Source organism: Spermophilus citellus (genome assembly GCF_964194105.1).
Source record: "Spermophilus citellus genome assembly, chromosome: 9".
NCBI classification, from domain to species: Eukaryota; Metazoa; Chordata; class Mammalia; order Rodentia; family Sciuridae; genus Spermophilus; species Spermophilus citellus.
In genome coordinates this window covers 65379538-65401841 of record NC_138191.1, presented here as the reverse complement: position 1 = coordinate 65401841, position 22304 = coordinate 65379538, and the positions used below count along the sequence as shown (strand labels likewise).

The 22304-nt window shown below is 33.4% G+C and overlaps 1 protein-coding gene across 1 annotated transcript in view; it reads left to right on the top strand.

The window, feature by feature from the left end:
* The window catches only part of LOC308655526 (uncharacterized protein), a gene marked incomplete at both ends in the record, with an annotated part of 166739 nt that overhangs the window by 38889 nt on the left and 105546 nt on the right, over nt 1–22304 (top strand). Inside the window, 2 exons of the mRNA XM_081305605.1 lie at nt 165–218; nt 3299–3352. Coding sequence (XP_081161731.1) covers nt 165–218; nt 3299–3352 — 108 coding nt within the window. The remainder of the gene's footprint in view (nt 1–164; nt 219–3298; nt 3353–22304) is intronic.

Below are 22304 nucleotides of genomic sequence, written 5' to 3'. Positions count from 1 at the left end.
AGTACTGCCAAAAAAAAGTAAATAATCCATGACTACATCAATTTGAAATAATTTCATTTAACACCATATGATGTATATAGAATCCAATGATAGGTAACTGAATATATGTATTATACTATATAGTATTCAGATTTTTCCAAGTGTTTTGTAACTATTTTATCTAGGGCCCCAAAGGAGATCCTGGATTTTCCCCTGGTCAAGCTGTTTCTGGAGAAAAGGTAATTATTTGTCCATGAAATAGAATCATAGTAAAATGTTTTGGTTATTTAAAAATCATATTTATCTTCTTAAGATGTAGATTTTATTGTATCAGAGAAGACAGCATAAAACCATTGGATTTTAATGAAGGAAGAAATATTTGAAGAATTAAGTAAATTATGTCCCATCAGTTTAACTTACCAATTTAAATCTTACCATTAATTTTATTTAGTGCCCTCTGGGGCTACCATTGTGCTACCTACCAATTAGGGGTGCATGGGATAAAAGAATTAGAGTAGGATGTGGTCTTAACCTCAAAGATTTTGCAATTATTACACATGAACACGATGATACACAATTCCAATGTCATTTTATATTTTTAAGAATATTTTCACATACTTTATTCTGTAAGTACCATAGTAACTCCCTGTGTAATAAACAGTCATCATTATCTTATTTTATATTTGAGAAAACAGAATTAATAGATTTTAAGTGGCTCATCACATGGATAGCAAGCAACAGTTAATGATATGTCCAAATTTTCTGATTTCTTATCCAGGCTGCTTTTCATATTATGATAATACTCATGAAATACAAACAGTAATGTTCTAAAGTAAACAGCAACACAGTCTTTATTGGGAAAAGGATGCTGTTTTGCAGTTAGAGTAAATACAAGTGGAGTCTTTAGGAGAACATTTGGGAAGTTTTATTTAGACTAGTACTTGGTACATGTGATATAATTGTAGGATGTTTTTGTTTATGTGGCATATATTCACAAACTTTAAAAATCCCTAAGTAATTCTGGGCTGAAATTTGATCTTCAATTGGCCTTCAGAAACTGTTGTCAACTTTAAAAATAAATCACATCTTAATAGTGGACTCTAAAGATAAATACTCCAATCCTCTACAAGTAAATCTTTAAAAACTTTTAAATCTAAAATTTTAGGAATTTTATTACTATGATGGAACTGAGTTTATTAAGTCTAAGTAACAGAAAGGGACTGAAAGTTTATTACTAGCAATGGTATTTTCATTGATCTCTTCATTACTACAAGAAAAAACATCTTGCAATCTGAGAAAGAAATATAAATGTCTACTTTTTAAAATATCTAAATATAGTGCATTTACTTTTTTTTTTTTAAATTTAGAAATTAAAGGCCCACTGTGTTTTGGTGACTGCTTTAAATAAAGCCTCCAGATTAAATGTAAACATTCCTATCAAATACTTGATTTTATCTTTCTTTGTGGTTTCTCTGTACAAAATATAAGGTGGTTCAGTATGGAAATTGAGAATTTTTTTAACCTTTTGAGTTATACACAAGTTGGAGTTAATTCTACATAAAATAAATGTAATTAGATATAAAATTTAATAGCAGTTTGTCATTAAGCTGTAAGTAGAATCCAACCTTTATAACTGAGAAATGTATTTCTAAAATGGTAAAATTTTAATGCAGTCTCTTAGGAATTGTATTTATATGAAATTGGGTTCATACATATTGAGGAAACAGATTAGTAACACCCATCAACCGGAATATAAATAAAATCAAACTTATATTGGTGGAAATAAAGGGGTATTGGATAATTATATTTTAATTATTTGTCCATTTTTGCAATAAAGTTATTGTGAACAATCAAACAATAGAAGTAAGGATCAGGCTCATCCTTTACCATGTAACTCCTCTAAGTAACATCTATAATAAAGTATACACAAGTTTTTAAGCTCTTTGAGACCTCAAGGGCATGTATACATAGTTTTTACGTGGTGTGGTTGTTCCTTTTCCATAAGACAAGTGAGAAGCAGCATTAGAATGGGAAAGCACCCTGTTGTTAATAAGAAACATTCTTTTCTCTTTTGATTGTTTAATTTTACAACATAATAAACAGACTGAACAGAACATACAGTTGTTTTGGGGTTTCCTTAAGATTATTCTCTAAATACTCATTTATTTATTTGGTGGTTGGGTTTGAACTCAGGGCCTCACACATGTTAAGCACCTGGGGCTCACCCTCAGCACCCCTGGCCTTATTTTTCCCACTTCAAATACATTCTTTCTACCCGTAATAAATCCCTTGCGGTGTGAAAAGAGAAAGTGGGTGGGGTTTTGTTTGTTTGTTTGTTTTTATAAAGTGTACCTTAAACAAACTAGCTCAAGATTATCCATGTTTTTTATCTCTGCATTCTCCCAAACTTTTTTTTTTTTTTTTTTTTTTTGTGGTACTGGGGATTGGCCTCAGAAGTCCTCAACCACCAAGCCACATCCCCAGCCCTTTTCTGTATTTTATAGACACAGAACCTCACTAAGTTCCTTAGTGTTTCAATAAATTGCTGAGGTTGTCTTTGAACTCGCCATCCTCCCCCCTCAGCCTCCCAAGATGCTGAGATTATAGACGTGGGCCACCACCTGGGCCTCTCCCAAACTCTTTTTGGCGCACAGTTTCCTGTGAAAGACAGGAACCTCACCTGTCTCCTTTCTCCCTCAAAAGCATTCTTGTCTCCTTTCTCCCTCAAAACATGCTGGCAGGTCCTTCTCGAAGTGCTAGGAAGGTGGGTCTTATTGGTGAAGTTTATTCTGGTCAAGTTTTGTCTGTCACAGCAAAACAGAGCGGCTTCCCAATTAACATTCTCGGTAGTGATTCCCCAGGGGCCCATCTGAACAGCCCACACTACAGTAGCCCCGGAAGCGGAAGTAAGCCTTCTTAGGTGCCTGCTGTGAACCCAGTTGGCTTTCCACACACCTCTAGGTGTGTTTGAGGTCTTCAACGAAAAAAAGAAATTGGTTTACAAAGTATCTTAGAAGTTTTAAGAAAATGCCTTCAGATTTTTTTTTTAAATGATGGAAATTTTAGGAGTGAGGGCATTTCTAGAGAAAGGAACAACAGAGAAAAAGGAGCAAAGGCATAGAGGTGGGAAAATACAATCCAGTTGTTCTGAGCTCAAGAGGTAAGGGAACCTCGGAAAAGGATTGAGAAATGAGGTGAAACTTGAGCATGATGGTGAAGATCAGAAGTGAATGTCATAAGGCCTTGATGTACAAGATTAAAGAGAGTTTTAATTTCCTGTTTTCTTTCATGACATTAAACCCCCATGTTTTGTTTATAGGGTGATAAAGGCCTTTCTGGATTAATAGGACCCCCTGGTTTGCAAGGTGAAAAGGTAAGAGGTAGTTTTACTTTGACATAATTGGATGTCAGATGGATCCTGGAGCTTTTCAACTACTACTATTTTATTTTGAAGTTAAGCTTAAAATCAGTGTTAGCAGTGTGAAAGAGAAAGTGGGTGTTTTTTTTGTTTTGTTTGTTTGTTTTTATAAATTGTACCTTAAATAAACTAGCTCAAGATTATCCATGTTTTTATCTCTGCTTTTTCCCAAACTTTTTTTTTTTTTCCTTTTCTTGATACTGGGGATTGAACTCAGAAGCACTCAATCACTGAGCCACATTCCCACTCCTTTTCTGTATTTTATAGACACAGGTTCTCACTAAGCCGCTTAATGCTTTGCTAAATTAGTGAGGCTGTCTTTGAACTCATAGTCCTCCTGCCTCAGCTTCCCAAACTGTGGGGATTACAGATGTTTTAAGGAAATGCCTTAAAATTGCTGTACTTATTTAGGAAAATGATGCCCACAAAAAAAAAAAAAAAAAAACAAAACAAAAAAAAAAAAAAACAAGATCTTAGGTTATAAAAGACCCTTCAGCTAATGGTGGATATAAAATTCACATGCAAGGGAAAGTAAAAAAATTCTGAATATTAGAATATTAAAATATTACCCCCCCAGTATATTAGGGCAATGACTACTTTTGAAACTTTGAAGTCATCTTGTAACTTTTACGTAACCAAACTGAGGTTGAGGTTTAGTTGCTTTTCTGTATTACACATGGATGTTTAAGAGTTCTCATTTCAGTGAGAAATAATAATCTTTGCCATGATATATATGCAAATGTGAAGCTTGAAGGGTAGAATGGAAGTGAATACTAGAAATAGCTAGTGAAAAAAGAGTAGTCATATGCATATGACTTGGCTTTCTCTGAGACAGAAAGGAATATTAACACAACTGCTATAATTATTTTATCAAAGGTGTTATGGAGTTTACTGGAGTAACACAAGTGTGAATTTTCCTTTATCTGTGCTGCATTATTTTCCCAAAGACAGAATTGTTAGTTTTCAGTAGGGAATGAAGAAGACAAAAATTTCTTCCTAAGGTATTAAGGGCCTCAAAATGTTGTAGAGCAGTATTTGACTTGCTGTGGATATCTAAATAGGTATAATAGTAAGGTTGTTATATTAATGTATTAAATTTTCTACTTGGGAGATTTAGGTTGCAGGCAGTATTCAGGTTATGATTGCTCTATTCAAATCCCATCTGCCATTTTCTAGGTCCCTTAGCCATGGGAAGGTTGTTTATCCTCCCTACACCTTGTTTTTCTCATGTGTAAAATGTTGATGTAATATTACCCACTGTATTGTGAGTTTTGGGGAAGAGGGAATGAGATAATAACTTAGATGACAAAGGGTCAAAGAATCAGTCCTTAGTAAATGTAAATTTATCTAGTTTTGTAAAGAATCTTGACCTCTTGCTTTTCTTTATAACATCTGTTATGGGACTAAATTGTAAAATAATGAAAAGGTTTTGATCTTACAGTGACTGAACTGTTATTTTTATGGCCTTTATCATAGTCTTCATTTCAGATAGTAGTTAGAATATGCTAACTCCCTTGAGGTTATTAGTTGCCCCCATGGAGACGTGAAACTGCAGAGTTGATCATTTATAACATAATTTGTCTTAATATTCCATCATTAATCTGTTCATTTAATGCTCCTCAGTGTACCTCTGACTACTAATGTATCTGTTAGGAACTGTACTGCCATATTGAATCAAACAAAGATCTTGTAATATACAATGATCTCAATTGTTTTACTTAATATTAAATATATAGTTATTGCATCCTGCATAGTGATATTATATATAATATAAGAATATACTAATCTTTAAATTCTGCAATTTAATGATATCTGTGGCTCATGAAATTAGCAATTCAGAAAGGAAAAAACTAAGTAAATGTTGAGCAGTTTTAGTGTAGAGGAGTAAACAACATGCTACCTCTGGGAAGAAATATTATTGATAGGCACAAGAGAAAAAAGGTAATCATTTTAATTTGATGATATATTTACTTAAAGCAGTAATAATACTTAACCATAATTTGAACTCGAAGGTTGCCTTTCGAAGACCTATATGCATATTAACATGACCCATTGGTGTTTTAAAATGTTAAAAAGAATATATTATTTTTGTTCTGTTTCAAGTCAGTTAACAGCATTATTTTAAGGCCATGAATTTAATATCTTTCACAAATTTATTTTTCTCTTGTATTACTTTTTAAACCTTTCAAATCTGACTTTTTTTGTTGTTAACAAATAGAAAAAGGCCCTGCAGAAGCCAGAGATCTTGATAAATTATCAGTTAGCAGCTGTTATAGAATTTTCTTTAGAGAAGGCTTTGTACAAAGTATTTTAAACTAAATTACTTATTGATAAATGAAATATCCATAGTGTACTATGGTTTAAAAGTTGTTCAGAGTGGTATTGAAATATTTGAAATGATTTTATAATGTTTCTGAGAATGTTTTCCTTCCTTACATCTGATGATGGAAAGTATACCTACACAATTTTTTTTGGAAAACAAATATTGCTAGGAAAAGACTACATCTTTACCTAGCAGGCTTGTACATGTTACTTTGAGTGTACAGTAGAAATGCATTCAAAAGGATCTTTTATATTGTTCTTGTGGTTTTTGTGAAAGGAGAAAGACATTGTTGGGTAGAATGTTTAGGTAAGTTATAAGCTTTTTTTAAATTTAGTAAACTAATTTGTTGCCTTTTTATAACACTTAATTTATAGAGTTATTTCCTGTAAATGGGATCCATGCTAGAATAATGGCTCATTCTACCTTTACCCTAGATACTCCTATTACTTAATCCTTGCAGTTCTTCCCCCAAAGTGCTAGATGTTCTTGAGATCAAGAACTTAAGTTCTTTATTTTGTAATTTAAAAAACTGAGCTAAGTCCAGAAAGGTTAAGAGAATTGCTCAGGGTCATTTAGAGAGTTTACAGCAGGATCATGAGAGAAAACATTGATATTGATCTGTGCTTTTAGCTATGTATTTGGGGTATAATATGAGAAATAAATAGGTATTTGGGTTTTGATAAATATGAGGTAATTATATATTTTTATCTGTTAAACTATTTTATGGAATTATGGTGAAGTATTACTACTAATACTAAAAGTGGCTGTTTAAATTATATCTGATGTTCTGGTTTGCTGAGTACTGTTTTAATGTTTAAAACAACCCACTGAAACAGATACTGTGTTCAATATGTCATAAAGCAGTTACTTGACATGTACATGGGTTAAAAGGCGACACAACTACTCATTGGCAGTTCTAGAATGCAAATCCAGGCCTGATAGACTCATAATGACTATGATTTTAATAGTTTTGAATATTGTTTTCTATTAATTTATTAAAGTCAATGTTTATTATATATTGGTTTTTCAGTATTTCTATTTCTAGCATATATGCAAGAGGAAGCAAAATACTGTTTTGCTCGAAAGCCAAGGGAATAAATATAGTTTTGGATGATAGATAGTTATGATTTCACTATTTTTTTCCCTCTGGAAATATCTGGAAATATTAAAATTCTTCTAATATAGACAAAACTCAAGTAATCTTTAAAGCTAAAATGTAAGAATGTGGTGTATATCACACCAACAAGTCATAAAACCTGTTGAGATAAACAGATTGTAATGTAAAAATAGTTTTGAAAAATACAAGTATTGTTGAGGTTTCAGCAGCAGTATTTTCTTCACTCTTCAGTAGATTCTTTTGACTTGCTTTTTTCTTTTCCTTCTTTTAACCCACCCTCCCAATCCCATTTTTTAAAACCAGTATTAACATCTTTAACAATCTAAATGTTTGCCTCTGGTTTTATTGCCTCAATTTAGCCATATTCATATAACACTTATTTTCCTAGAACTGAAGTATATTTTCACTTCCCACTAAGTGTCTTAAGTTTTTGCCAAAAGGCAGACAAATTGGATCCAGAGTACATGCTGGGTTGGATAGAAGACAAGAATTATAATTTTGAACTTGGATTCAAGATTATTTTTTAAATTCATTTTTATCCGATCAATTGCTAAAATTGGAAGCCTACTATTTCAAACTTTAAGAACATTAGTGATGTAATCAACTGAAACAGTTTTTTATATTCAAGAAGATGAGCCAAGTATAAGCAGTTAAGCACATCTTAGCATTAAGGTCTAACTCAGAGCAATTGTGAAATATGATGAAAGCAGATTTCTATAAATGTATAATATTTTTTCTGAATATCAAAAGCCCTATTATTTAATGATAATTAAATATCATTGTGAATTCTTATTTTATTTTGATAGAATGAATTCAGTTATTTTTTAAAAGTATTTCCATTATATAGAAAGTACACAGAAAATATCTGTATAAAGTTGGAAAAGAAAACCCCTGAATGCATGAAGTAGAATGCATTGTGATTTATCAGTTATGCAAAAAATATGCAGCTTTTTATACATTATTTAAAGCAAGAGCAGTACTAACAAGCTGTAACAATACTGCATGTCAATGAGAACAATAACAGAAAAAAAATCAGAGTTGGCATAAAATCAGTGCATGAAGAGAAAAGTATGGAAATTTCTGTTGTTCCATTGCTAACTCTATAGATCATGTCTCACTGGCCCATTTTTCTTGTAAATATCTGCAGAGCTATGTTTTATTTTGGCTTGGTTCCCAGTCCAAGTGTTGTACTGAAGGAGTAATACAAAAGCTGCTGCTTAGGGGCTTAGTTTCTACTATTCCCATCTCCTCTGCAATCTGCCATTCCCACTAATGGCAGGGGAAGCTGAGAACGAGACAACACAGTACTGACTTCGCCACCAGGCAAGCCAATGATTTCCAAAGTGGTATATTTGTGGGACTTTGAAAATGTTCCTGTTCCCAAAGATATTTCCCTCAGTCTGGCTTATGTAATTGAAATTCCAACATTAGCAATAAATTCATTTGGCTGAAAGTATTTTGGTTTCCAGAAGTCTTTTAAAAACTCCAGAATAAACTGTGATCTGTCATTGAGCATCATTTTGAGAATTTATCTAGCATACTATTTTTCTTTTTTAAAAATATTTATTGAGTTGTAGATGAACACATAGTATCTTTATTTTTTTATGCAGTGCTGAGGATTGAACCCAGTGCCTCACACATGCGAGGCAAGTGCTTTCTGGGCTAAAGCCCCAGCCCAATAGCATACTATTTTTCTATACAATAGCTAGTTAAAGGGACAAAAGGGTTAATGGTATGAAAGCAAAAGTTGAATACCACTTAAAAGAAGTTATTGGTCAATGTTGTTAGGATTTGGGGACAAAGGTTGGAAAAAGTCTGTTGTGTGCTTGAAGGAAGTATATTTTAAGAAAGAGATGTTGGCAGAAAGATGTTTGTTTTGTATTCATCCTGCAATTTAAGTTTCTTCAGGTTTTCCACCTATCTAGGATCATTCTTTTATTTAATGTTTTGAAAATAATTAAAATCCATATCCTTAGGACTTTAGGAAATATACTTAACCCAAGAAATGCTTACATTCTCATGGTTATTGATTTTGATCTCATTCTGATTCTTGCTTAGGAATATTTTGATCAACTGTGATCTTCCTGTCTTGTTACTATTTCTCAATTTTAGGTTTGTCTGATAATTTTGGTCAAAACTCACAGACCTTTGTTTTATTCCTTGAGGCATGCTGACATGAGTACACTAATATTTGACAAACTTTGCTAAAGACTTGTAATTACCTAATCTGTAAACTAAGTTATTCCATTAAAGAGAAAGAACCTGTAATGTTGACTTTCAGACAACAGTGCAGTAGCAGTGGCTAAAGAGAAATCTATGTGATGTAGGAGATACACTCTAAGTTGTTAAGTTCAATGACTGTAGTGCATTCACTGTGCTATCTCAGTCCAGTGTCTGGTACATGGCAAGAACATATTATTAGTGTGTGGACTTTGATGTTCTTTAATTTGATTTGACTGTTCCCCTTCCCTCAGTTCTACTGCATATTTTCACCTTGTAGTTTGCTTCTCAAAGGATTATTTCCTCTCTCTCTTTCATTTTCCCACAGTCCTCTGACTCCACTCACCCATGATTTTATTTCAAGTCAGCTGAGTATAACTGGTTAACCTGTTATTAATCTCTCAGTGATATTACCTTTCATCTGATTATGCATAATGATTAGCCTAACTTTGCCTTCCCTTCATAGATAGAAGCAAAAGTTCCAGGGAAGTTACTTTAAAAAAAAAAAAAAGAAGAGCAGTCTTCCTCTGTTAAATTTTGTCACTAGCCCTAGAATGCTGCAGGTGTCTTATGGTATCCTGTTGTCTTGTAGTTCACATAGTAAACAGTGTTATATTAATAAGACATACTTCTTGCCTTTAATGAGCTTACTGTCTTAGCAATACAACATACAAAAGTAAATCACAAAAGCATATTATGCTATGGCAAATGCAATGATGAAGATATGAAAAGGATATTATAGTATATAGCTGAGAGTTATAGAAATTTCTTGGGGATGGGGTTAGGTAAATGGAGGGATCTGGGAAGGAGGAGATATTTAAAATGAATCTTGAGGATGTGTGGAAGTCATTCTGATGATACTCTGTGTAGGAGATAATAACGATATTTGCATATAGATGGCTCGTAAGTAAAGGGCTGGAGGAAAAAGCAGTTCCTTGTTCCTAAATGACACATTGTAAGGCAGAAAGGGTCACACTAGGTAAGGCTTGAGGAATATTCAAGGACCAAGTTATAAAGGAACTTGTATGCTATATTAAACATTTATCATGTAGTCGAGAGATGCTAAGAGTTTTAAGAAGGGAGTGCTAGAGGTAAATTCTCTACTCCCCAGAATTTCTTGGACATTTTTGTGGATTCTAGGGAGGAATGCTATTACCTTTCTCTTCCTGTTTTTCCTCTCATCTTTTGTGATGCTTTTACCTTTCTAAAACTTTGAAACTTGAAAGTTAGAAGAAGGAAGCCCATGACAAAAAGGAAGGATGATAATGCAGAAGTTTTCTTGTGCTGTTGAGAATGCTTTCATATATGTAGAAAATGTCTTTATGAATATAAATAATTTCAATTTAGTAGGGGAGAAAGAAGATTGTTAAAAAGTGTAAACCACTAGTGTATAAATTTCACAGCATGGATATGATAAGGACATTCCCAATATATATGTATATACAAATAATTCTCACTTTGCATGATTTCAATATATTCAGATTCTAGTTACCAAAGTTTAATTAAATAGTACCAGCTCCCTGGAACATTACCATAATATTTTATTTTTCTTTCTCTCTTTTTAAAATTTGTTCTAGTTAGTTATACATGACAGTAGAATACATTTTGACACATTGTGCACAACTGGAGCATAACTTCTCCTTCTTCTGGCTGTACATGGTGCAGAGTCACACCAGTAGCATGATTTTATATATATATATATATATATATATATATATATATATAATATATAAACCTATATAAATAATGTCCATCTCATTCCATTGTCCTTCCCATTCCTATATTCCTACGCCTACCCTCATTCTCCTCTGCACAATCCAAAGTTCCTTAATTCTTCCCTATCAACCCTCCATTATGGATCAACATCTGCTTATCAGAGGAAATATTTGGTCTTTGTTTTTGGGAGGTTTGCTTATTTCACTTAGCGTGATATTTTCCAACTCCATCCTTTCACCAGCAAATTCCATAATTTCATTCTTCTTTTAAGGATGAGTAATATTCCATTGTGTATATGTTCCACATTTTCTTTATCCATTCATCTGTTGAAGGGCATCTAGTTGGTTCCATAGTTTAGTTATTGTGAATTGAGCTGCTATAAACATTGATGTGGCTGTGTCACTGTAGTATACTGATTTTAAGTCCTTTGGGAATAAATCAAGGAGTGGCATAACTCGGTCAAATGATGGTTCCATTTCAAGTTTTCTGAGGAATTACTGCTTTCCAGAGTAGTGGAACCAATTTACAGTCCCACCAGAAATGTTTAAGTGTATCTTTTCCCCACGTCCTCACCAACACTTATTATTGCTCGTATTCTTGGTAATTGCCATTCTGACTGGAGTGAGATGAAATTTTAGAGTAGTTTTTATTTGCATTTCTCTAATTGCTAGAGGTGATGAATACTTTTCATGTTTGTAGATCAATTGTATTTCTTTTTCTGTGAAGTGTCTGTTCAGTTCCTTAGCCCATTTAAATCATAATATTTAAATGTGATTAATTACATAAAGTATAAACTTTGCTACTGGCTGTTTAGTACAAAAATTACTATGTAAGTAACAGTTGTACATAATGATCGGTAACAAGTCAGATTATTTTGTTCAAGTATGTTAGTGAATGCTCACTGGACAGCAGTTGTTCAATTCATGCACAGACAAGCAAAGTATGCAGTTGTGCAGCTTCCTTTTCTCTCCATGATAAACCTAGGTGACATTTTACCCAATGGATCATAAGAAGAAGCAGTTAGTTAACAAAGGTGAAAGTACAGCAAAGTAAAGGAAGATTTATACTACAGGAATTAAAATTAGAATCAAATGCAAGTGGAGTTATACAAGAAATAGCTGACTATGGCTAACATTCAAGAAACCTAATATGTGCAGCCAGAACTTAGTGAAGGTGAACTTTTTGACATAAATGAGGAAAGTAATTTTGATGAATAGGATAAAGATGTTCCAAAGGATGTGACATTGGCAAAAAAAAATCTGTGGAGTTATTTTATGACATTGAAAGTACAAAGGATAAAATGTGAGAGATGATCCAGACTTGATTCCTATGATAATTTAGACAAGAACAAAAAATTACTTGATTCCTATGATAATTTAGACAAGAACAAAAAGAGAAGCAGTGAGTAAACAACTTTTCAAAGAAATGACATTCTAATTCTCAATGTTCCTGATATTTTTACTTATACTATATTAAATATTAGTTTTATATTTTTACATTTCCCTATATAATGTTAGAAAGTTATTGACATTTTAACAAAATTTTTAAAGATCATGGATAATTCTATTTTTTCCATTGATTATTTTTTAAGCAACTAATTCTTTTTTAAAAAATTCTTTTGTTTTAGTTGTAGATGGACACAATATCTTTATTTGTTTTTATGTGGTGCTGAGGATAGAACCTAGTGCCTCACACATGCCAGGCAAGTGCTCTACCACTGAGCCACAACCTCAACCCCTTTCCATTGATTATTACGGGGTAAAAATGGGAGTTCATAACCCACTTGAATCAAATGTATGAAATATGATATGTCAAGAGCTTTGTAATGTTTTGAACAACCAATAATAATAATAAAAATAAATATGCTACAAAAAAAAAAGATTTCTTGGGCTGGGGATGTGGCTCAAGTGGTAGCATGCTTGCAAAAAGATTCCTTTGTATGGTTTCAGCTTTCACAGTCAGTTTTATGATCTTATACTATTCTGCAAAGCAAGGAAGGCATGTATATGAATAATGTCCAGTTTTCCTTATGGATAAACACCTTTGGTACTAGGGGAAATTAGAAATTTGTTTCTTTTCTATCTCCTAATAGTTCTGATTTTGATTCAGTAGTGTGAATTGATGGTATTTGCTAGGGATCAAATTTTTGTTCAAAAATATTAAAATTAAAGTATATTAAAATCTTCATAGAAAATTATATATTGTTAATGGAATTTTTAGTATTCTTGCTATGTGGGTATAGAAAACAATGATTCAATAATATTTTTTAAAAATTATAATACTAATTTTTGAAAATAAAATGCCATCTACCTAGATTGGAACAATGACAAAGCTTGAATGTAGGCAGTTTTCCCAGGAACTTATGCTCTTTAGAATTTCATGGACTGGTATTTAAATAGAAAATAAAGTAGGTGTATAGTCAAAAATTTAGGGAATAAATTAAGGTCTTTATAAAATAGTAGTGATAATTTCCATATGTTACAGATAAAAGAATATCAGATTTTTTAAAAAAGGAAGTCTTTATTCTCTTTCTTATCTTTTATCTCAACATTAAGACAATTGAAATACCTATTAAATATTTGCTATCAGAATCTGTTTCCACCCAATTAATTTTTCATCAGTTCATTTATTCATATAGTTTCTGCACTTAGTTAATGAGCACCTACTATATTTTTTTCTATAAAAGCTTCACTAATTTTATTGTCTCGAATATTTGTTCACATATTGCTTTCATTGTTTTATATCTGGAATTTCATTTTCTGAGGAGAAAAATAATATAAGAATTATAAGTGTTTTCAGGTATAAGGCTCCACCAATGGAATACAATGCCTATATCATGTCTTCTAACCCATGTGAACTTCCAGTTAAATCAGGTTAATGATTATATGGTATCTCCAGGGAATATTGCAACTATAGTTCTTATTTTTATGCTTTTGTTAGTTCATTATAGTTACACATAAGAATTGGGTTCTTTTTGTCTGAATAAAATTCATTTTGACATAAGAATACATTCATGGAATTTAATTTGCTCCGTTTCAGTCCTTGGTGCCTCCTGTTTCCCTTCCCTTCTCCTTCCCCCTAACACCTTTCTCTTCTCTACTGGTCTTCCATTTATTTATTTATTTATTTATTTATTTATTTATTTATTTATTTGACTTTTGTTTTTTTTTGGGGGGGGGGGTATTGGCTTATTTTACTTAGTATGATAGTCTTCAGATCCATCCACTTAATGGTTAATGTCATAAAGTCATTTTTCTTTATGGCTCAGTATATTCCATTGTGTATATATACCACAATTTCTTTATCCATTCATCTATTGATGGGCATCTAGATTGGTTACATTGCTTAGCTATTGTGACTTGTACTGCTATAAACATTGATATGGCTGCATCACTATAGTATGCTGATTTCAAATCCTTTAAATATGTATGAAGGAGTAGGGTAATTGGGTCAAATGGTGATTCCATTTCTAGTTTTTTGAGGAAACTCCATACTGATTTCCACGTTGGATACACTTGTTTTTAGTCCCACCATCAATGTACAACCATTCTCTTTTACCTACGATGTCCTCTTCAGTATTTTTGTTATATGTATTCTTCATAATTGCTATTCTGACTGGAATGAGATGATTTCAGTGTTAATTTGTTAGAGATGTTGAACATTTTTCCATATATTTGTTAACCATTTGTATTTCATCTTCTGTGAAGTATCTGTTTACTTCATTTGCTCATTTATTGATTGGATTATTATTATTGTTGTTGTTGTTATCATTATTATTAGTAGTGTTAAGTTTTTGGAGTTCTTTGTATATACTTGAAATTAATGTCTTATCTGAGGTATAGGCGGCAAAGATTTTTCTTCCATTCTGTAGGCTCTCACTTCACATACTTTATTGTTTTTATTGTTTCCTTTGATGTGAGAAAGCTTTTTAGTTTGATGCCATCTTATTTATTGATTATTTATTTTATTTCTTGTACTGGAGAGTCTTGTTAAGGAAGTCAGTTCATAAGCTGAAATGTTGGAGTGTTGGGCCAATATTTTTGATCTAATTTCTAGGACTTTGATCCACTTTGATTTTATTTTTGTGCAAGGTGAGAGAAGGGGCTAAATTTTATTTTACTACATATGGACTTCCAGTTTTCTCAGCACCATTTGTTGAAGATATATTATTTCCAATTATGTTTTTAGCACCTTTATCTAGTATGAGATAATTGTATTTGTGTGGATTAATCTCTGTGTCTTCTATTCTTTACCTTTGGTCTTCTTGCCTGTTTTGGTGCCAATACCATGCTGTTTTTATTACTGTTGCTCTGAAGTATAATTTAAGGTCTGGCATTGTGATGCCTTCTACTTTTCTCACTGAGGATTACTTTGGCTGTTCCGGGCCTGTTATTTTTCAAAAGAAAAATAAGGACTGATTTTTTAATTTCCATGAATAACAACATTAGAATTTTGATGAGACATCAAAATTGAATTAAATTAATATTAAATCTGCATAGTTCTTTTGGAATATAACCATTTTGACAATATTAATTTTGACTACACAGGAAGATGGAAGATCTTTTCATTTTCTGTGGTCATCTTCAAGTTCTTTCTTTAGTGTTTTATAGTTTTAATTGTAGAGATCTTTCACCTCTTGTGTTAGATTGATTCCTAGGCATTTCATTTTGCAGGGGGGCTATGATGAATGGGATAGTTTTCCTGATTTCTGTTACAACTGATTCATCATTGGTATATAGGAATGCAATTGATTCACGTGGGTTAATTTTGTAACCTACTGCTTGGTGAATTCATTTATGAGTTCTAGAAGTTTTCTGAGTCTTTTAAATATAGGATCATGTCATCAGCAAACAGATGTACAGCTCTTCTATTTCCATTTGTATTTCTTTAATTTATCTCTTTTGCCTAATTGCTCTGGCTAGAGTTTCAAGGACTATGTTGAATATTAGTGGTCAAAGATGGCATCCTTGTCTTGTTCCTGTTGTCAGAGGGAATGCTTTCAGTTTTCCTCCATTTGGAATGATGTTGTCCTTGGGTTTGTCATATATATAACTTTTTACAATTTTGAGTATGTTCCTTCAATCTCTATTTTTTCTAGTATTAAAAACATGAATTGTTGCTGTATTTTGTGAAATGCTTTTTCTGCATCTATTGAGATAATCATGTGATTCTTGCCTTTAAGTCTGTTTATGGGATGAATTACATTTATTGATTTCCGTATGTTGATCCAACCTTGCATCCCTGGGATGCAACCCACCCTCATGATGTGTTATCTTTTTAATGTGTTTTTGTATGTAATTTTCCAGTATTGAAATATTAAGAATATTACATCAGTGTTCATCAAGGATATTGGTCTGAAGTTTTCTTTCCTTGATGTGTCTTGTTCTCGTTTTTATGTCAGAGTTATACTAGCTTCATAGATTGTGTTTGGGAGGGTAACACCATTTTCTGCTTCATGGAATAATTTGAGGAGGATTGGCACTAGCTCTTCTTTCAATTTCTGGTAGAGCTCTACTGAGAATCCATTCAGTCCTGGGCATTCTTTGTTTGTTGGCTTTTACTTGCATCTTCAATTTCCTTACTTGAAATTGGCCCCTTAAAATTTCTATATCCTCCTGGTTCAACTTTGGTAAGTCATATGACTCTACAAATGTGTCAGTGTCTTCAGGATTTTCTACCTTATTGGAATATAAATTTTCAAAAGTTTCTGATTATCCTTTATAATGGTGTCTGGTGACATTTCCTTTTTCATCTTGTATTTTAATAGTTTCAGTTTTTTTCTCCTCTTCTTGGTTAGCTTAGTTAAGGGTTTTATCAGTTTTGTTAATTTTCTTAAGTAAACATCTTTCTGTTTTGTTGATATTTAAAAAAATTTAAATTATAATTTCATTGATTTTGGCTCTGATTTTAATTATGTCCGTTTTCTATTCATTTTTATTTTGATTTGTTCTTTTTCTAGGGCCTTGAGATGTAATGTTAAAATGTTTATTTGATGTCTTTCTATTTTTTAATGAATGAGGTCAATGCTATGAACTATTTTCTTAGAATGCATTCATAGTGCTTCAGAGATTTTGATATGTTCTGTCACTATTCTTATTTACCTCTAAGCATTTTTTTGATTTCACCCCTGATTTCTTCTGCTATCCATTCATCATTCAGTAACATATTATTTAGTTTTTAAGTGTTTAAGTAGCTTCTATTATTTTTCTTATAATTGATTTCTAATTGCATTCTATTATGATCTGATAGGATGTAAGGAATTATCTCTATTTCTTTTTGTGATTTGTGGAGGTTACTTGTGGCCTAAGCTATAGTCTCCACCTTGCGGCCCGCGCAATGGTTTCATTAATGAGGTTCTAGGCATAAAGTTATTTAGAAGAGATTGAAATAAAACACATAGACTCAGTTACCTTATTTCTATTGCTAGGTCCGAGATGGCTCCCCTCTCTGGTTCCCACCTCTAACCGCCCAGCAGGGCAGCAAGGATTACTCAGGGCTGGCAGAAGAGAGAGAGAGTGAACACGCCTGGGAGTAGCCTTTTATTGGGGAACAAGAGATTCAGGGGAGAATTCCATCCAATGAAGGTTGAGGGGGGGCTGCACTCCAAGGTCAGGGTCAGTGATTGGGTCCCCAGGGTCAGTGGTCAGGCACACCCCCACACGGATGGGCTCTCTCATCAGGAAAGGGCCGGGAAAGCTTCGACACAGCCAAAGCGCCTCAGACCCTTAACAGGAGCCACCCAATCACGTGTCAGAAATGGCTTCCCACAATAGTCTATTTTAGAAATGTGATTTCCTTAAGCAGTATGAAATGATCTTCTTTGTCTCTTCTGGTTAATTTTGGCTGAAAGTCCACTTCATTTTATAGACACCCCTTGGATCTTCTTTATTAGATCCAAATAAGTGATGTGTTTTTTTTTTCCATCCTCCCATGTTCAGTCTAGGTATTTCTTTTCTAATGAGGCAAAATTTGGGGGGACAGCATATTGTTGGGTATTGTTTTCTAATTCAATCTGCCACCCTCTGTCTCTTTAAATTAAATTATTTATTTATTCTAATTTGTTATATATGATGGCAGAATGTAATTCATTTCATATTTCACATAATAGAGCACAATTTTTTTTTGTTTCTTCATACATGTACTTAGGTTAATGATGACCATTGCATTCCACCGCCTTTCCTACCCAGGTGCCTCCTCCTTCTCCCTCCCTCCCCTTTATCCTTCATTCCTCCCACCATCCCCCATCACCATTATGAGTCAGCATCCTCATATGAAAGAAATCACTCAGCCTTTTGTTTCTTGGGATTGGCTAACTTCACTTAGCATTATATTCTTTAACTCCATCCATTTACCTGAAAATGCCATGATTTTATTCTCTTTTAATGCTGAGTAATATTCCATTGTGTGAGTGAGTGTGAGAGTGTGTGTGTGTGTGTGTGTGTGTGTGTGTGTGTGTGTACCAAAGTTTCCCTATTCATTCATCTATTGAAGGGCATCTGGGTTGGTTCCATAATTTAGCTATTGTGAATTGTGCTGCTATAAACATTGATGTAACTGTGTCCCTGTAGTATGCTGTTTTTAAGTCCTTTGGGTATAAACTGAAGAGTGGGATAGCTGGGTCAAATGGTGGTTCCATTCCAAGTTTTCTAAGGAATCTACATATTACTTTTCAGATTGTACCAATTTTAAGTCCCACCAGCAATGTATGAGTGTGCCTTTTTCCCAAAATCCTCGCCAAAACTTATTGTTGTTTGTATTCTTGATAACTGCCATTTTGACTGTAGTGAGATGAAATCTTAGAGTAGTTTGGATTTGCATTTCTCTAATTACTAGAGATGTTGAACATTTTTTCATATATTTGTTGATTGATTGTATATCCTCTTCTGAGAAGTGTCTGTTCAGGTCCTTGCCCATTTATTGACTGGGTTATTTGTTTTTTTAATTATTTTTGGTGTTGAAGATTTTTGAGTGCTTATATTCTAGAGATTAGTACCTAACTGATATGCTTGTCATAAAGATTTGCTCCCATTCTGTACATTCTCTACTCATATCACTGATTGTTTCTTTTGCTGAGAAGAAGCTTTTTAGTTTGAATCCATCCCATTTATTGATTCTTGGTTTTAATTCTTGTGCTATAGGAGTCTTATTAAGGAAGTAGGGGACTAATCCAACATGATGGAGATTTGGGTCTACTTTTTCTTCTATTAGGTGCAAGATCTCTGGTTTAATTCCTAGGTCTTTGATCTACTTTGAGTTGACTTTTGTGCATGGTGAAAGATAGGAGTTTAATTTCATTTTGTTGCACATGGATTTCTAATTTTCCCAGCACCATTTGTTGAAGAGGGTATCTTTTCTCCGATGTATGTTTTTGGCGCCTTTGTCTAATATAAGATAACTATAGTTATGTGGGTTAGTCTCTGGGTCCTCTATTCTGTACCATTGGTCTACAAGTCTATTTTGGTGCCAGTCCCATGCTGTTTCTTTTACTGTTGCTCTGTAGTATAGTTTAAAATCTGGTATAGTGATGACACCTGCTTTACTCTTCTTGCTGAGGATTGCTTTAGCTATTCTGGGTCTCTTATTTTTCCAGATGAATTTCATGACTGCTTTTTGTATTTCTATGAGGAATGTCATTGGTATTTTAATTGGAACTGCATTAAATCTGTATAATGCTTTTTGGCAGTATGGTCATTTTGACAATATTAATTGTGCCTATTTTTGCCTATCCAAGAAGAAGGTAAATCTTTCTATCTTCTAAGATGTTATTTAATTTCTTTCTGTAGTATTTTGTAGTTTTTATTTATTCTGTAGAGGTTTTTTACATCTTTTGTTGATTCCCAAGTTTCTTGTTTTTTGTGTGTGCTATTGTAAATAGGGTGGTTTTCCTAGTTTTTCTTTCTGAGGATTTGTCACTGATGTACAGAAATGCCTTTGATGTATGGGTGTTGATTTTGTATCCTGCTACTTTGTTGAATTCATTTGCTAGTTCTAGAATTTTTCTGGTGGACCTTTTAGGGTCTTCTAGTTATAGAATCATATCATTGGCAAATAGTGCTAATTTGAGTTGTTCTTCTCCTATCCATATTCCTTTAATTTCTTTCGTCTGTCTTTTGATGAATGAGGTCAGACAATTTGCATTCAATATTATTATTGAGAGTTTTTTATTTGTTGTCATTTTGATTTATTTCTAGTTTTAAATTTGCATTAATTTCTTCTTTGACTATTATTCTAGTGTAATTCCTCCTTCTTCTAGTTTTCATATTTATTTTTATATCTTCTTAATTAGATATTTTATTGAGTATGTTTTCTAGAGTAGGCTTTCTAGTTGTGAATTCTATGAACTGCTGTTTATTGTGGAACATTTTTATTTTATCTTCAATTCTAAAGCCTAATTTTGCTGCATATACTTGGTTGTCATCCATTTTCTTTCAGAGATTTGTGTATTTTTCCAAGACCACCTAACTTTTAGGGTCGGGGCTAAAAAATTGGAAGAAATCTGGATTGATGTACTTGTAAATGTGACCTGTCATTTTTCTTTCGCAGTTTTAAAAATTCTATCCTTATTCTCTGAATTTTGCATTTTATTCCCAATGTGTGTTGCTGTAGGTCTGTTGTAAATTTTTATGTTTGGATCCATGTATGCCTCTTTTTTTTGGTGTTTTTTTAAATTGGTTGTTCAAAACATTTACAAAGCTCTTGACATATCATATTTCATACATTTGATTCAAGTGGGTTATGAACTCCCATTTTTACACCGTATACAGATTACAGAATCACATCGGTTACACATCCAAGTTTTTACATATTGCCATACTAGTGACTGTTGTATTCTGCTATCTTTCCTATCCTCTACTATTCCCCCTCCCCTCCCCTCCCATCTTCTCTCTCTACCCCATCTACTGTAATTCATTTCTCGCCCTTGATTTTTTCCCTTTTCCCTCACATCCTCTTATATGTAATTTTGTATAACAATGAGGGTCTCCTTCCATTTCCATGCAATTTCCCTTCTCTCTCCCTTTCCCTCCCACCTCTCGTCCCTGTTTAATGTTAATCTTTTTCTCATGCTCTTCCTCCCTGCTCTGTTTTTAGTTGCTCTCCTTATATCAAAGAAGACATTTGGCATTTGTTTTTTAGGGACTGGCTAGCTTAACTTAGCATAATCTGCTCTAATGCCATCATTTCCCTGCAAATTCCATGATTTTGTCATTTTTTTAGTGCTGAGTAATACTCCATTGTGTATAAATGCCACATTTTTAAAAATCCATTTATCTATTGAAGGGCATCTAAGTTGGTTCCACAGTCTAGCTATTGTGAATTGTGCTGCTATGAGCATCTATGTAGCAGTATCCCTATAGTATGCTCTTTTAAGGTCTTCAGGGAATAGTCCGAGAAAGGCAATAGCTGGGTCAAATGGTAGTTCCATTCCCAGCTTTCCCAGGAATCTCCATACTGCTTTCCAAATTGGCCACACCAATTTGCAGTCCCACCAGCAATGTACAAGTGTACCCTTTCCCCCACATCCTCGCCAGCACTTACTGTTGTTTGACTTCATAATGGCTGCCAATCTTACTGGAGTGCGATGGTATCTTAGGGTGGTTTTGATTTGCATTTCTCTGACTGCTAGAGATGGTGAGCATTTTTTCATGTACTTGTTGATTGATTGTATATCCTCCTCTGAGAAGTGTCTGTTCAGGTCCTTGGCCCATTTGTTGATTGGGTTATCTGTTTTCTTATTGCTTAATTTTTTGAGTTCTTTGTATACTCTGGATATTAGGGCTCTATCTGAAGTGTGAGGAGTAAAGATTTGTTCCCTGGATGTAGGCTCCCTATTTACCTCTCTTATTGTTTCTCTTGCTGAGAAAAAAACTTTTTAGTTTGAGTAAGTCCCATTTGTTGATTCTTGTTTTTAACTCTTGTGCTATGGGTGTCCTATTAAGGAATTTGGAGCCCGACCCCACAATATGTAGATTGGAGCCAACTTTTTCTTCTATCACTCGCAGAGTCTCTGATTTGATATCAAGCTCCATGATCCATTTTGAGTTAACTTTTGTGCATGGTGAGACAAAGGGATTCAGTTTCATTTTGTTGCATATGGATTTCCAGTTTTCCCAACACCATTTGTTGAAGATGCTATCCTTCCTCCATTGCATGCTTTTAGCCCCTTTATTGAATATAAGATAGTTGTAATTTTGTGGATTGGTTTCTGTGTCCTCTGTTCTGTACCATTGGTCCACCCGCCTGTTTTGGCACCAGTACCATGCTGTTTTTGTTACTATTGCTCTGTAGTACAGTTTGAAATCTGGTATCACTATACCTCCTGATTCACACTTTCTGCTTAGAATTGCTTTTGCTATTCTGGGTCTTTTATTTTTCCATATGAGTTTCATGATTGCTTTATCTATTTCTACAAGAAATGCAGTTGGGATTTTGATTGGCATTGCATTGAACCTATAGAGAACTTTTGGTAATATCGCCATTTTGATGATGTTAGTTCTGCCTATCCATGAACAGGGTATATTTTTCCATCTTCT